Raw genomic sequence first — 17,436 nt, 5'->3', positions numbered from 1 at the left:
GGGGGGGGGGGGGGGGGGGGGGGGCTTGTGCTTGAGGTCATTTTGGAATGTTGGTGAGGCCCGGAGCCGACGGCCAAGAATTCTTGAGACATCTTGGGTGCAAAAATGTGTTTTTATTAAAGCACGGACGGGGCGGGGACAGGACCTGTGCGCAGAAAGAGCGCATTACAAGCACGAGGAGTGACTGATCCTAGACTTGGGATTTGAGCGAGGAAAGGGAAAAGATAGGTTTTCAAAAGGACTTTCCTATGCAAAAGAGCACCTAAAAGATCCTGGAGGCCTTGCCATTGTCAAGCTAAGGTGGTTTTTCCCTCCAGCGAAGCCTTAACCTTAAAATGTTTCGGAGTTTCCTGGAGGAACGTTCTACTCTGCCTGCCTAAGTACTTGTCAATGGGCTGCAGGTTCAAGGAAATTTAATTTTACCTGCATTTCCTTTTACCTTTGTTTCCCACATCGCTGTGGAGGGGAGGGTGATGTTAGGGCTCCAGGAAATTGAGTCTCTGGGTCTCTGGCAGTTAGGCTATTGATAAGAATGCTTTTTCCTTGTAAATCCCTAAGACATTGGGAAACTGAGGGAGACTCCTGTCCTGCCAGACTGTGATTTTTCGAAGTCAACCATTGGTTTTTTTCCCCTCCCTTAGCTTTCGGGCAGCCTCGAGGGCCTGAGGAACATCACACAGACCCCGCCTGGGGGTGGGGGGGAGGTGTTGCGGGGTGTCAGCTTGTGCTTTGCTCACTGCTTGCCTTCTGCTCCCTCATCACACTGACTCCGGCTCACCGGCCCATTGAAAAGAACCAAATTGCTTCCAGTTGACAGGATTTAAGGAACCTTCCCGAAAGTCTCGACTTGCCTTTGTTTTTCTCTGCAGCCACGGGACCCGATGTGCAGGCGAGGTTTCTGCCGCAGCCAACAACAATATCTGTGGGGTCGGAGTGGCGTACAACTCCAAGGTCGCAGGTAAGCTTTCCCTGCCGAACAGCAGGTGCCGTGCGCCAGAAAGCCTCACACTCTGGTCTCCAGCCCTGGGGTAGGATGAGGGGAGCTGGCAAAAATTCCCACTGGAGCAGCAGAGCTGGGACTAGTAGATTTAGCAAGACGGAGAAAAACCCCAATTCTTTTCATCTATCTGGCAGTACCAGAACACTGAGATGTTTTCATTCGAGTGTGCTATAAATACAGAAAAGAAAATACAGGAGCACACAACTCAGCGAATTTTCGCAAACTGGCCACATCCACACAAACCAGCAAGAAACAAACCATCACCAGCACCCCAGAGCCCTCCTCACGTCCCCTCCCCGTTAGTACCCACACACCCAAGCATAAGCCTGAGCCTGATTTCTCACAGCAAATAGTGGTTATTACCAGCTTTTCAACTTTAATATGAATGGAATCATACTGACTGGACTCTTTTGTGTCATTATCAATAACATTCTAATGAGATTCCAATAAAGCCTATAGAATACGAAAAGATGTGTACAAATTATTGTAAATAGACTCAGAACTCTCCAAAAAAGGGGGGGGTATTTTTTTTTTACACACTACATCTCCTCTCCAAGGAAATATTTCCTACCTAAAACCTTCTTATCAAGTTCCACAGGAAAGATATTTAACAATTTCACCTTTACCGGGGGCACTAGAAATTTAGAAACCAGCGTCTCCCTCTCCAAAAAGGAGCGGGAGAGAGAATGAGAGGGTCCAGAAGCTGTCAACAACGCGCTGGAGAACGGAGCGGCTCCTGGCACGGTCCACGTTTTGCATCAAATTGGTTCTTAATTTATTCAGAGCTGAGTCACTCAAACTTGTTTTTCTTTTTTTACAACTCTCTTGATAGTTTTTTCCTAGCAATTTAATGGAACCATAAACATACTTTTGCTGACACTTGCTTTTCCAGGGACCTAAATAAGCCAGAGCAACCTATACAAACCCATCACCAACCTCTTTCAACGCTGTGTGCTAAGCCAGTGCCGAATTTCACAAAAGAATACATCTGGAGGGTCTGAAATGCAAATGGGGGAATCTGGGCCCCTCGGGTTTCTGCTCTCTTTACTTTGTGTGCATTCAAAATGCTGGCATTAAAATGTCAGAAGCCGTTATGAGCTCAGGGGAAAGAATAACACCCAGTGAATAATTTATATGCCAGGCTGGGACCTCGGGTGGTATCTGAGGCGAGGGGGGTTCCCCATCCACAGGACAGAACTGGAGGCAACTGAAAAAGCCACACCTGGATTTCCCATTCACCGTGATTGTCTTCAAAATAATTTGGATCCCAAAGTATAGTTTCAAAAGAGCTTTGGAGCCCGAAGTAACTGCGTTTCTTTTGAACAAGGGATTCTTAGAACTGCTGCCTGCAAGATTGAGCTAGGAGAAGCTGAAGGCGTGAGGAGGGTTTCCCGGGGTCCCTTTCTGCATCTGCCTTCTACGCTTTTCTCTCCTATTATTTGCGTTCTGAAAACATCTGAGCAGCTCATCAAATGGACCTAATTTTCCTGTTCTTTTCATTTGAATTCCCTAAAAGGGAAACATGAGACAAGGATTTGAGTGTGTTAACCTAAGAAATAAGACAGCCAGTTATTTTACCAGCAAAATGGGTGTATTCAGGACGACAGAAAATTGCAATTCGGGACATTGCAAGCTATGGCAAAACCACAGGCAAGTCCCACAAAGCAGAGGGGTGTTATTGTATGGAGAAGAGGAGGAAGTTGGGAGGGGTTGTTTTGAAGGAAAGTCCATGGGAGAAAAGCAGGAGTTCAGGGTGACGGTGGTTTCTCCTTGGCTGATTTGCAGGGGTAGTGGATTTCTCACAGGAGATACACTGTACATCTTTTCCAGCTGGAGCCAGAAATTATTGATTCTTTCCTGTTGACAACTCTGCTGGGATCTGTAATTGACATTTCTTCCTGTAATTGATATTGAGTGATACGGCTCCCCCTTCTGGACTCCCGATTCCATTTTTGTGAGCTTTCCCTTTACTAATTTTCACAGGTGCAAGGAGTTTCTTTGGGAGATGATCCCGGGAAGCCAGAGTGAGGGAAAGAGGAGGAAAGACAGCAAAGGGTGTGTGGATGAACTGGTTGCTCCTGTGGACAAGCAGGGCTCTGGGGGACTGTGGGGACCCCCCCCCAGAGTTGCCCCCCCCCCAGGCGAAGAGTCTGGGGAGTTTATCTGCCAACTCCCATCCCTCATTGATGGGGGGTGGCTCCTGGGCCCTCTGCACCCTGTCCAGCCTGCCAGGTTACATGGGTGGAGCATAAATCCTGAGGCAGAGAATGCACCCCAGGCAAAGACGTCTGGGCAGGGCAGCGGATCCTGGCAGGTGCAACCCTTAACCCTTCCTCACCTGCTGAACTGACTCCCCATCCCAAAGGCGAGTGAACAGCCTGATGCCTCGAAGACATGACCTGACCTGTGCTTTGTGAAACCCCAGCTGGCTCAGGTCTCGCGGCAATGCTGAGGTTCCAGAAATAGACTAGAGCAGGTGGGAGGCATGCCCAGCCACACAAAGAAATTAAACACGGGACCCTCCTTTTCTACTCCCTTAACCCCAGTTTTGCTCCTCTGGAACTACTCATGCTGGTGCTGTTTGAGGGGCCCAGAAGTCCAGCCCATTGTCCTGTGCCTGTTAGGACATCCAGTGTCCTCTGGGCTTCCCCGGAGCAGTGCAAGGAATTTTTCACGAGGAAGCCCTAGACCGTTACTCAAGAATTACAATAAAAGCAGAATTTCAGTCTCCCGGACCTTGCACATTTACGGGAAACATTCTGTTCCTTCTGGCTGGCAATCTCAAAAGTTGTCTGGTTTTTATTACTCCTAACGGAGCCATGCCTTTCCAGAGAATCTTTCCTTGCAGGTTTCTGAGCTGGGGTGTTTTGAGTGCCACCTAGTGGCCACATAAGATCATTGCTAGTCCCTGGCGGTCTCGAGGTGTTCAGTTACAGGTAAAGAGACGCCAGAGGCACGGTGGCCAAGCCCTTCCTGCATCCCTGGTCTCTCTTCAACATGTCCTCAAAAAAAGGCTTAAGTTAAGGTGCTGTAGAATCTTAGCCCAGGAAGAGGAAAGTGGAGATAAGATGGTAAAATGAGTCCCCTGATAGGAAAGAAGGAAAAAAATCACACAGCATCTCTTTGTCTGCCTGCTAGCCTGTTGGGTTTCTCTTTTATTCACAAACTTTGCTCATTTTTCCACTAGGGTCCTGTCTCTTTCTTGCTGATTTGCATAGCTTCTTGGTATGTCCTAGACCTTAGATCCTGCTCAGTTACAGGCAATGCAAATATCTTCCCCCAAACTTTCCCATGAGGTTAGTCTACCTGGATTCCACCCTCGTATGTCATAGTGGCTGGGGATCCAGTTTTATTTGTCTCCAAACATGAATCAGTACCTGGTGGTCCCTGGTACCACCTATTCGATAATCCATCCTGTCCCTTTGATTTGTGGTGCCGTCTTCATTGTATATTATGTTCCTATACATACACGGTTAGTCGCCGGGGAAATATAATTTAGATAAAACCGCCTAGCAGGTATAAATCAGGAAGGGTAGCCACACTCCTTCCACTGCTGGGCCTGTGTATCTGCTCTTCCCTCCATCCAGAATACCTCCCCCATAGGCTTTACCTGGCCACTCGTCGTCGTCCTACGCTTCCCCAGTTTCCCACTGCTTCCTCCAACATCACCTCCCAGACCAGCTTCCTCATCTGCACGTGATAAAGCATGCAGAGCTTTTTCCTCCCAGCACTAACTACAGTCAGTTATTGGACATATTCTTGTGCATGGTGATTTGATCCATATCTTTCTCCCCAGGCAGACCGCAGTCTCCATGAGGACAGGGGCCATGTCTGTTTTCTCTCACCTCAGCACCTAGAACAAGATCTGGGGCACAGCGGATGCTCAAAGCCTATTTGCTGAGCGCCAGAAAGCAAGAAAGGAATAAAGACAAGGAAGGGTGGGTGACAAGCAGTAGAGATTAATCATTAGATGAGAGAACGGGTGGATGAATGGAGCGTGAGATGAAGGGCCTAAGGATTTAAGGACTCAAAGCTGATAGAATTTCTACCAGGAAGCAAAGTATCTCCTCTTCTACCAGCACCATCTCAGCTTTGCTGCTTCGTCCCAGTCAGAATAGTTCCAAGGAGACCTGGCCCTTCTCACACCCCCTGCCCGCTTTCCTCCCTTCCAAGGCCACCACCAGTAGGAGCTGCCCTGGGGCCCAAGAGTGAAAAGAGACAAGGGACCCCTGGGCACCCACACCCTAGGTGGTTCCAGGCTATCGAGCACCACGACCATCCATCGACCATGTATCATTCAGGTGTTACAAATAGAGTGTGTAAATTTCTCGGAGCTCATCTTTTCCACTTATTCATCAGAATCTCAAAATCTTGGGCCCCAAAGATCCTTTAGTCCAAACACCCACTGATACTTGCATAAGGATAGCAAGAAAATAGTATTAACAACAACAACAACAACAACAACAACACAGTTACTCTTCCAATGTGTCAAATACAATACAAAACTCTTTACGCAACCCTCCTTCCTCTGGGATCATGACCTGAGCCGAAGGCAGACGCTTAACTGACTGAGCCACCCAGGTGTCCCTCTTCCTGCTGATTCTTAAATCAGTGTTTGACTTCTTCAATCAAAGGGATCGAGACTAAAATTTAAAATGTACTATTCAAAATTTGCAACCCCTCCCAAAATGCACAACAAATATAAACAACAAATGATGTTTCTTGAAAGTTTGTCAGATTTATAGTTCTGAGATTATTCAAGCTCAAAACTGCACCAAGGCTTAGGAGATCCTGTCTCTTGCTGCCAATCCTTTCCAGCGCTCAGCATTTACTGCTGGGTGCCTCCCACGTACCCGGTTCTGCTGTGGGTGGTAGGATACAGCTGTGAGCCAGCCAACAGGACCCCTGCCCTCACACAGCTTGGAGTCTAAGAGAAGACACTGACAATGAACGAGTCAGCACGATAATATCAGATACTGATCGCTGCAATGACCAAACCAAAGCAAGGTGGTAGAGAATAACCAGGTAGAGCGCACAGGTAGCCATGTGAGGTGGGTTCTATGGCACCACACCTGGGCTTCTGCAGAGCTCCTCAGAGCAACCCCGGGGTGGGCCCAGGCCGGGTGGCATGGCCCTTACCTGCCTGCCTTGTGAAGTCAGAGCATCTAGATTCATGCATTGAGCTTTGGGATGGGATCGCCTTCGTTTAACGATTCTGAAAAAGTTTGAGAACCATACTGTTGACCATTCTCAAAATACCCCCAAATTTTGCTGCCAGCAATGAATTGCCTCCACATATTTGGCCAATAGAACTCAAAAACATTTCAGTGAGTTCCCATATATTTTTTCCGAGTTTTAAAATAAACCAATAAAAATCGCGTATGAGCCCAATGATGAGCGTGTTTTCAGACCCTTCAGATCCTTAGGTCAGCATGAATCCATTTTTCAGCCTGCAAGTTCATATTCGCGAGCATAAAAAGGTGGGATTAGCAACACTGAGGTTCGCGGACAGGTGCAGGGTTTGCTGGTGTGCAGTACAAGTTACCCTCTGTAACAAGAGCAGAGGTGGAAAGGGTGTAGCTCAAATCCCTGGGCCTTGCAACTCTTCGAGAAGGAAGTCTCAGAGTCCCCACTGGTCGGTAGTGCAGTGATGAGACCCGCATGGTGGGGGGATAAGTATGTTTGATGTGCACACTGTGTGTTTCCTTATGCCACTGAATCATACCAGCCAGGAGAGCATTTTACAACTGAACACACCGAGTCCTAGCCCCCTGGGCTTCCCTCTCTCCCTTTGCCTCTCACCTTTACTCTCTGGTTCTCTCTTTCTTATCTGTCTGTCTTTGTCTCTCTCTCTCTCTCTGTGCCCCTCTGTAGCCCCTACAGCATCCAGGGACAGAGGAGAGAGAAAACCCTTGGGTCACCCTGAGCTCTGTCTTGGCTACAAATGGTGCAGTCGCTTGCGAAAATGAATACTGTATCTCATTCAATTAATGCATGCCTCATTCCTCCCGAGCTTAACAAGATTAAAGGAATGTCGGGCGCCTGGCCCCAGAATATGAATGAGAGCCCTGCTCCCTGTCTGTGGCTGCCCCTGCCTCCCTGGACGCTCAAACAGTCGGAAGATTAATGCACACCAGCTCTGATGTTCTGTGCAGCACAAAGGGAGCCAGGGAGGGCAGGAAGAGGAAAAGAGGCAGAGAGACAAAGGCTGTGGAAGAGAGGGGGTAAAGGGCAGGGCTGAATGCATCACACTGGCTGGATGAGGAAATGCAATGCTGCCATTGGTTGGCACGTGGGACAGTTCAGGTGCGCTTCGGCAGGGTTGAATTTCTCTCACCTTCTAGTTGAAGCAGACTGTTCAGTTCTGGTCATCTGCACCCCAGACAAGTTCAAGGCCATTTGAGTTTTCTCCTTGCAGGCAAGTGAATACCAGCCTCTCTGTGACTTTTTTCTACCCACAAAGTGGGCACGACTTCTGGACAAAGGAAGCTGCACTAGTTGTTTTATTCTGTGATCTGTTGATCACTATTGCTGAATACATTTTTTAAAATAAATAAAATACAGGGCGGCCAAAAGCAAAATGTGAAGTTTTAGACTTCCTATCTCTTATAAAATGAACCATAAAACTTAGCTTCCAGGGACGCCGGGGTGGCTCAGTCGGTTAAGCTAAGCGGGATCAAGCCCCACATCAGAGTCTCTGCTCCGAGGGGAGCCTGTTCTCCCTCTCCCCCTGCTTGCCTCTCCCCCTGTTCTCTCTCTCTCTCTGTCAAATAAATAAAGAAAATCTTTTTAAAAAACACAAAACTTAGCTTCCGGAAAGTTCAAACCAAAGATTATGCTCATTCTGCATGAACTTCTCCCCAAGGGAAAGGATGCTAACTGATTATTGGACATTTGTTGGCAAGAAAAGGACCTGATTTATGGGTAGAGAAAACCCATAAATGGAAAATCTCGACATGTTATTATTTGTTCTTCTGGACCTGTCATTTCTGTTAGGGGGCGAAAAACCAGCTAAAATAATGATACCATACATCTATTCACCAAATATTTATCAATCTTAAAATAATGCTGATAACCTAAGACACAAGAAAAGAACAAAAGAGACACGTGCTCTGTACTCAGAGATTTCGCTGTCTAGTGATGAATGCATTGCCCAAGAAGAGCTATAAAGCAACCATAAGCATGTATTTGGATCTTAGGGGCTGCGATCGGGGAGAGAGAACTGACATCCAAAGTGTGCTCCGAACTGCAAGCAGGGAATGTGGCCTTGGACACGAAACCCCACAAGTCCCACAACTTGTTTTGAAAGAATTATCATTGGTACTGACAGAGTTCAAAGAAATAGCTAAGGTTGGCTTTTCAGCTAACAAATGCTACATTATCTCCCTTTCAGTCCCGAGTAAAAGGATGTTTTCCAGGAGGTGATTAAGGTGCAATCAACAAGTTAAAATTGACAAGTCGGAAGTCCATGGCAACTGAAACAGGAGATGTGCAGCAGCCTCGCTTCCTCTGTGTCCTCCCCACCCTATCTTGGATGCCTCTCTTAGCAATGCTTACTTTAGGTTGTGATCGCCTTCCACAAATGAAACTCACAGATAAGCAATTATACTAGAAGGCCGGAAGTGTGGTGCTGGAAGGGTTGGGGATGGGGGATGCAGGGGAACTGGATCCAGAAAAACGGCTGGGGAAATGCCTACTGAACACATAGGTTAGTCAGAGAAGGTGTATGCAAGTACAAGGGGTGGGCTATGAGTCACTGAGGAGGAAGGAGAGACCCTTGGGGCGAAGAAGTTTCGTGTCAATTTCACAAGCCCTGCAAGAACCTGGCTTGTCCTTATTTAAATGGACTTGCATGCCATGTTAGAGAGTGATGCATGTGTCCTAGTGTCCTTTGACCTTGGTAAATACAGTTAGGAGGTGTCAGGATCCAGGTTTTGACTGTGTAGAGCCCAGTCCCTTCACTTCATAACTCCTTGGAAAGAAAGACTTAGGTCAGCTGCTCTAACATTCTAGAGCCCTTACCATGAAAGAGAAATAGTATGTCTAGCAGAGAAAAATACGGCCCCAACAGCGATGTCTGGAGGGTAGTAATAGAGGGACCAAGTGCCCATCCCATTGGCTGCTGCTGCGCTAACCCTAGAGAGACTTGTTAGGGACAGAGGATGATGTGAACTATGGGGGCCCCGCCAGTGCGCCCCCTTCTGCAACCCGTGTGCAGCTCAGGTTTACCCACGCAAAATGGGAGACCGCAGGACTCTGCTCCTTTTTAAGGTCCCGGCAAGAAGTCACTCCTACAAGCTGTTGGAAGAGCACAAACTTTACATAGGTGACATAGGGGAGAAGGGGCAGGGGGCCTGGGACATGCACCCCATTACTAATATATTTCAGAAGGGCCCATTCCACATTTCTGTCCTCCCCAAAGCCCCTTCTCAGCTACCGTGCAACTTGGAGTCCTCTTTTCCTGATTCCCCCCATCTTTGCGCTGTTCCTGCCCCTCTCTCTGCCCCCTAATCTCTAAGATTTACTCTGAAATATTCTATATCAATTGCACCCCCCCACACACACTGTCCGGACGGTGGGTTTATTTCTCCTCCGAAACTGCCCCCCACACCTGTCAATACCCAATCGCTTAAGGCTGAGCTTCTTCTTAGAAGCCGACTTATCAAGGAATCTCTTCAACAAAGGCGGTCCCTCCCCATTAGAAATTCTAGTCGTTTGCAGGGAAGCAATTTCTTTAAATAGTTACATAAGGAAAGGCGTGGGCGGAGTCCAACAAGGATGGAGAGGGACAGTCTGCGCCTCTTTCTTCATCCTCTGAAGGTGGAGCCCACCCAGCCTGAGGTTGGAGTCCAGATTCCCAAACCATCATCAACACTACCCCCCACTCCCGCCCCAGTACTCGGGGCGACCAAAACATGGTGTTTCCCTGCCCGCACGGTGCCACAGGTATCCGGATGCTGGACCAGCCGTTCATGACGGACATCATCGAGGCCTCTTCCATCAGCCACATGCCTCAGCTGATTGACATCTACAGCGCCAGCTGGGGCCCGACAGACAACGGGAAGACGGTGGACGGGCCCCGCGAGCTCACGCTTCAGGCCATGGCCGACGGCGTCAACAAGGTAAGGGGCTTTGCTGCGGCCAGCGGGCCAGGTCCTGGAGGAGTGGGGCGGGAGGCGCTGGGGGTGGGAGGCATCCCGAGGAGGTGATGAGAATGAAACAAGGGGCAGGGAAAGAGGCAGAGGTGGGGCTGTCACCCTGTGCGTTAGCTCGGGGCTTCCGAGAAATGGACCCCGAACAGGGTTAGCGGGGCGATTTATTGGAGGGGGCTCCTTTAAAGGGCAAAGAGGAGGGGGCAAGACGTGGCAGGGGGTGCCTTCAGACAATGATGCTGGCCGATCCGTGTGAAGGAGTGGGGAGGAAGGAGGGTCACCCTGGGGGCCTGTGCTGGCACCCCTCCCCCTACTGTGCCACAGGTCAGCTGGAAGCAGCACCCAGGCAGTGGGATCTGAGTGTGGAAGGGGTGGCTCCCCCATGTATGGGCAACCAGCTTTTGAGGCTGCCCATCCCTGAGATCAGCCCGGGAATGGAGAGAGCACCAAGGAAAAGAGACCAAGGCAGAGCCTCCAAAGGGAGGGTAGCCAGTCAGTCGCCCATGTGAGAGGAAAGACTACCCTTCCTCCGATCTCAAGGGCAGGGGGGTCACTACTACTGACAAAACATGAGCCAGGCCCCGGAATCAGAATCTTCTCGGGTCAGGTCCCATTTAGGGCACTCAATGTCTGGGTGTATCCGCAGGTGACTTGACTTCCCTGCGCGGCTGCTTTTTGCCTGTAAAATGGTGATAATCCTTCGTTTCTCCTGGGATCGTTGTAAGGTGTCAGTGAGATAAACACTCCAGTGTTTGGCACTGGGAAGTGCCCCTGGAAGGGTTGGTGTTTATCTAGGTCATTATGGACGCTTAATCAATCTGCCCAAAATTTTGTGGCGCAAAGCATAGTGTTTTACTCGGCTTGTGGATTCTGTGGGTCAAGAACTCAGACAGGGCGCAGTGGGGATGCCTGGTCTCAGCTCCAAGAGTCCTGGGCCTCAGATGGAAGCCTCCAGACTTGAATCGCTAAACTGCTGTGTCTTTGAGTGTTCTGAGGATGTGCCGAATTACTCGCCATGGGTGCCACAACACCAACCCCTCAGAGTACTTAGTCATTTTGTCTTATTTCGTCTTGTCTTCAAGATGGGGCTTGCCATCAGGGGACAGTGATGCCCTTTCCATGCTTTGAGTTTGCTTGTCTCAACAGCCATGGACATGGGAATCACATCCCAGGATTACAACAACGGTGTGTGGACTGAGTCACCAGGTCCTAAGTGAGGGAAAAGCAAGTATGTCAGGTTTAGTAGATGGACTTTAGGAAGTGCATTTTAGGAATTTTTAGAAAGTTTCCTTCTTGGATTTTGACCAATTTCAAATGGATGAAGTGGTTAGAGCCATGTTTGGATATATAAACTAGCCCTGTCATAAATGAACCGCAAAGTGCATCTGTTCTGTTTATGTTTGAGTTACTTACAGTCTATGTGAAATATACATGAACTTATTACGTGTACATTTATATCACTAAAATAGGTGTATGTACGAAACACCCCAAATTCAACAGTAGCTTGGAAAGGTAAAAATATTGAAGAAAATTAGAGTGGACGACTGAAGGCTATTTTGTTGTTGTTGTTTTAAAGTGTTACAACACGTCAACATTGTGTTTTGTTTTATTTTTAACTACTGTCACCGTTAAATCCCACAATTTACTCATCTGATAACTGGAAGCTTATACCCTTTGACCTACATACAGTCTCCCTAGTCCTCTACACCCCTCAGCCCCCAGCCCCTGGTAACTCTCCATTTCTATGGGTTTGACTTTTTTTGAGTCCACATATAAGTGATGCCATGAAGTATTTGTCTTTCTCTGTCTGGTTTATTTCACTTAACATAATACTTTCTAGGTCCATCCATGTCGTCACAAATGGCAGGATTTCCTTCTTTTTATGGCTGAGTAATATTCTAGTGCATATGCGTGGTTTTTTCTTTATGCATTCATGCATTGATGGATACTTCGGTTGTTTCCATGTCTTGGCTAGTGTGAATAATGCTGCAGTGAACGTGGGAGTGCAGATATCTAAAGATAATTTCATTTCCTTCAGATTATCCCATAAGTAGGACTGCTGAGTCCTATGGTAGTTTCGTTTGAAATTTTTTGAGGAGCCTCCATATTGTTTTCCCTAATGACAGTGCACAGGGAGGGGTTGGCTCTTCTCCACGTCCTTGCCAACATGTATCTTTTTGATAATAGTGAAAGCACCTTTTTCTATACATTTCCTGAGGTCAGACAACACATGTTTTCCACACCAGCTATCCTCGGAAACTGGCCTAGCCCTTGAAAACATGGTGGATCAGCTGTTCAGTCAATAGTTGTGAATTAATACGTGAATGAAATTTGATGGTTGAAAGATTAAAAGTCACGTAGGAATCTGTAACTGTAGTGAACGTGAGGGGTGCTCACCTACATCTCCTTTATCAGGCTTGCGGGGGTACCCCCAGCTGCTGATGGCTCACAGCTGCCCCTTCCCTGCAGAGTTGCCCTGGCTGATGGGAGACTTTCATCCAGATGGTCATGCCCACACACACACCCAGGGGGCAGCCCACAGCCAATGACATTCAGGGTAGAAGAGGCCAACCTGCTTGCTCCCGCAGGGATCGCTCTGAGGTGTAATTTATGCTCCAGAGCCCCCAGTGAATCAGGCCAAGGCTTGACTTTTCCTTGAGAACATGTCATTTGGGGTTCCTTCCTTGCCTATCGTGTTTCACTCCTTCTTTGACAGATTTCCCCTGAGTGCTCCTTCCCAGTACACCTGGTGGGCCCAAGTCCCTACTTCGGACTCGGCTTCTAGGGAACCCACTCTTAAGACATTAGCCCATTGAGGTTCACTCTTTCCCTTGGCTGCTAGGAAGCTCAGAACTAAGTCTGTGCCTTGTTATGTAGATTTTTTTAGGCTGTTTTCTGCTATCCCATTTTCTCCCCTCTCTTCACCAACCATGGCCTCTAAAATCATTCCTTAGCTTTTTTCCTCATGTCCTTTTGTGTATTCCTATTGAATCCAAATCTATGAATACTAAGAAGTTTACAATTTATAAAGAATTGATTAAATGATTTCTGTTTAATTCAATTAAATTTACGTGTAAAAAGTTTAACTTTGGGATCCTCAAATTGTTTCTTACTTCCACAATTCCTAGTCTTAATGGACTAAACCATCTCACCGGACAGAGTCTGGGCCCTAAACAACAGTAAACAGTAAGTCAAACAAAGTGCCACCCCTTAGAGTGGGGGTCCGCCAACGTTGGCCCACAGGCCAGACCCAACGCACTAATCTTTGCAAATAAAGTTTTCTTAGAACACGGTCAGGCCGATCCGGGCCTTTGAGTCTTTTCAAACACGATTTCTCTTCCAGTCAAGGCTGTTGCAGGCTCTTCATGTTCGGAAGCACCTGGGGCCCTGGAGAGGGAATCATCCATGAGCTCTCCTGCTGGCCTGTCCCCATCTCCATTCTCACTGGACAGCCAGCGTTGCATGAAAGGAGGTCTGCTTCTGTTGCAGGGAATTTTTTTAAGGATCTGCATGAACAAATTAGAGAGCTGAGCTTGACCGCTGGGAGACCCGGGTTCTCACCTCAATCCCATCCTGTGTTGGCCGCAGGACTTTGGACTAATCACTTAGTTTCTCTGAGCCTCACTTTCTTCTTCGGTAAAATAGTCCACATCAGTGGGTCTCACGGTGTGGCCACCGGCCCACCTGCAGGTCTGCGGGAAACGCAGAGCCTCAGCCCCATCCGCCCACCTGAGGTATCAGAGTCTGCATTTTAACAAGGTTGCACTTGGGTTTGAGAGGTGCTGCCCTAAATAATTTCTAGAATACGTATCTTGTAGCCCTAAGATACTAAGACCACAAGGTAAATAATTTCTAGAATACGCATCTCGTAGCCCTAAGATACTAAGACCACAAGGTAAATAATTTCTAGAATACGTATCTCGTAGCCCTAAGATACTAAGACCACAAGATAAATAATTTCTAGAATACGTATCTCGTAGCCCTAAGATACTAAGACCACAAGGTAAATAATTTCTAGAATACGCATCTCGTAGCCCTAAGATACTAAGACCACAAGATAAATAATTTCTAGAATACGTATCTCGTAGCCCTAAGATACTAAGACCACAAGGTAAATAATTTCTAGAATACGTATCTTGTAACCCTAAGATACTAAGACCACAAGATAAATAATTTCTAGAATACGCATCTCGTAGCCCTAAGATACTAAGACCACAAGGTAATATGGTTTTAAAAATCCCCCAGTGACGAGGAAAGGGCAGTAGAGGTGACTTGTTTTCTGGAAGTAATGGCACTGTGCATCCCCATCCGGGTGGTACGGTGAAGGGACTGATGACCAAGCTGGACACTCTGGTTCATCTCTGAGTTGCGGGAGCAGAGGCCCAAGTGGCTCAACCTGAGGGGTTTCTTGTAAGGATGCACGAGGAGGGACGAGGGCAGTGGGATGGATTCGGGCAGGACCTCGTACAGGCTGGGACCAGGCAAATGTTCAGGCAAATCCAACATGGCTGCAGGACACTGGCCACAGAGTGTGTGGAGATCCCCAGGGGGCTCCCATTGTCACAGGGCTTGGCCGCGCTCGTGCCTGTCTCTCACCGGCTTTGTGTGTCCCTCTCTGACTCCATTGTTCCTCTTCTTTGGGGCTTATGTTCCTGTGCCACTTCTACGTGCATCTTGATGGGGGGACCCCATCAGCAGCCTCATTTGTCACAACCTGTCAGGCTCTACTCCAACTGCCATCGCCCCCACCACCCCCTGCTTGAGGATGAGTCTTGGCCCCAAATTAGAGGAGACACTTCTCTCTCTGGTAGGTTCCAAAACTAGCAAATGTGGTTCCGTTAGACAGGTTTAGAACTTGAAGGGTCAGAGGTCAGTCTGAAGGTTGCTAAGAGATCCCCTTTCTTTTCCGTTCTGGTAACATCAAGCGATAGTGGTCACCCTCGCACAGGCTTTGTAGAGCTCCGAAGGAGAAGTTTCCTCTGAACTGTTGAATTCTTTCAGAAGTCTCAGTAGAAATAGAACAGCACACGCTTCTCCTCTGTTGTGGGGTGAATTGTGCCCCCCCCACCAAAATTCAAATGTTGAAATTCTACCCCCCCCATTTCAGAATGTGACCTTATTTGGAAATAGGGCGATTGCAGGTGAAATTAATTAAGATAAGGTCATTCTGGAGCAGGGCGGGCCCCTCATCTGATATGACTGGTGTCTGTATTAAAAAAGGTAATTTGGACACAGACACACAGGAAGAATGCCCAGAAAACATGAGGGCAGAGATCAGGGTGATACCCGTACAAGCCAAGGAAACCCCCCAGCGACGCAAGATGCATGGAACAGATTCTCCTTCCCAGCCTTCAGAAGGAACCAACCCTGCCGACACCTTGACTTCAACCTTCCGGAACAGCTAGACAATCTATTTCTATGGCCTACACCACCCTTACTTTGTTACAGCAGCCCTAGAAAATTCTAGTCTTAGAATGGAGATTTGGCTAGACTTGAGCAGTGCAGAAATGACATGGTCACTTTTTCAGTTACCCTTGATGTCACTTGGCTCCCTCTCGGATAGCTAAGATAGCTGAGCATCGATCCACTTACAACTTATTCTCATCTGGCACCTTCCTTGAGCCTCTAACATCGTCCCTCAAATGGGGAGGCTTGCAACAATTCCCATGATGCCATCAGCATTCAGCCCATCTGAGATGGCCACATAAGGGCCCCTGACATTTGAAAGGCACAGTGCAATTTACACTGGGGGCTTACCAACAGGATTGGCAGGTGGGGGTAGGAGGCGGTGCCACTGCCCCATTTCAGTGCCTCAACCCTGTGTTTTTGGGATGAAACTTTTGACACACAAACAGCTTGTTTTTTTATTGCATTGCACGTCCAAGGACCCAGGACTGGGTGACAACACCCTGGGGAACGCTTGGCAGATGTCCTCCTTCCCCAGCAGACAGGGATTTCCACTGAGAAGCGTTTTTTGACACCCAAGGCCAAAAGAGAGACATGTAGGTGACCTCTGTCCTCAGTCTGAATTTACAACGCACATGGCATTCAATGCAACACATTCCCGAGTGGCTCCTGTCATTTTCCACGGACTTCTGAACTGTTCCCCACATCTCAAGTCTGAGTATTTCTCTCTCCTCCATCTGTAGCCTCCCCTTCTGCAACTAGAAAAGCCCTTTCAAGTGTGATTGTTCTGGAAAGCATGCCAACTACGCCAAAACTTAAAGAGAAAAATTGTTATGACTTATCTTCAGATGACAGCGTGTAAATATTTTAGAAAGTGAAGTGAGTATGATGAAAAATACATGATTTCTCATTCGACTTACCCCCAAGCTGTGGGAATGGTTCTTTCCTTGTCTCAAGGTGACATTTTTTTTGGACAGAATTGTAGAATCTCGTGTATGATGGTGTATTATACATGAGCAAAGATTTCCTCTCAGTTATCTGGTCTACTCTGAAGGGAAGTCCACCTCGAAAAGATAGTCTCCACCTAAACAAAAGAGTCAGATAATTACCTAGTACGCAAAGGTAGGTCTTATGCTTGTCTTTGAATTTTAGCATCCTGTGGGTAGGTTTTGTTTGACCAACATAGCAATGATGAAGAGGAAGAGGAAAAGGACGGTGAGGGACCTTTTTGGGGATGTGCTGGTTGCCACAGATCCCACCACTACCAATTGTATGGTCTCTGTTTCACACATAAACATCACCTACGTGGCTCCTTACAGATCTGAGTTTGCATTTCCTATATCTGTTCAGTGAGTACTTAAGGGAGGCAGCAAGGAGCAGAGAAGAGAAAAGGGAAGGAAGCTTTTTCCCCTTTATTTGTTTTTTCCTCTTTATACTTTACATGTTGCCCATACAATAAAAATTTTTTCACAGGTTATATAGGGAGTAGGTGACATAGACCCCTGAATTATGAGATATCCAATACCTGACTTCTTTCTTAGTTTGGGATCCCATAAAAGCAGACCCCGAGACAAGGACTGAGTTCATGTTGTTGCTTTGGGAGCTAAAGGGAGCAGCAGTAGCAAAGGGGAAGAAAGGGGCCAATGAAGGGTGTGTTATCGAGCCAGCTATGAACTGTGAACAACTGGAGCTTAATCCCACTGGGAAACTGGAAAGCCTTGCAGAGCATGCACTGGAGTCCTCCCTGCCAATGGCGAGGGAGCTGGGGTAAAAGTCATGGTCGACATAAATGCCACAGCACTTCTGGCCCAGGGGCAGGTATGCAGAGCTGGCTCCTGGGAGAAAGCCCGTCTATGAAGGAAGCCCTATGCTGGCATT

General features: G+C 47.7%; 1 protein-coding gene across 2 annotated transcripts in view; it reads left to right on the top strand.

Annotated features, from left to right (window-relative positions):
- Positions 1-17,436, top strand: part of PCSK2 (proprotein convertase subtilisin/kexin type 2) — a 253,195-nt gene that overhangs the window by 199,935 nt on the left and 35,824 nt on the right. For both annotated transcript variants that reach the window (XM_008710012.2, XM_008710011.2), the window contains 2 exons: positions 870-958; positions 9,947-10,122. In XM_008710012.2, coding sequence (XP_008708234.2) covers positions 870-958; positions 9,947-10,122 — 265 coding nt within the window. The remainder of the gene's footprint in view (positions 1-869; positions 959-9,946; positions 10,123-17,436) is intronic.

Source organism: Ursus maritimus, unplaced genomic scaffold (assembly GCF_017311325.1).
Source record: "Ursus maritimus isolate PB19 unplaced genomic scaffold, ASM1731132v1 scaffold_22, whole genome shotgun sequence".
Classification (NCBI taxonomy): domain Eukaryota; kingdom Metazoa; phylum Chordata; class Mammalia; order Carnivora; family Ursidae; genus Ursus; species Ursus maritimus.
This window is presented reverse-complemented; position numbering and strand designations above follow the sequence as displayed.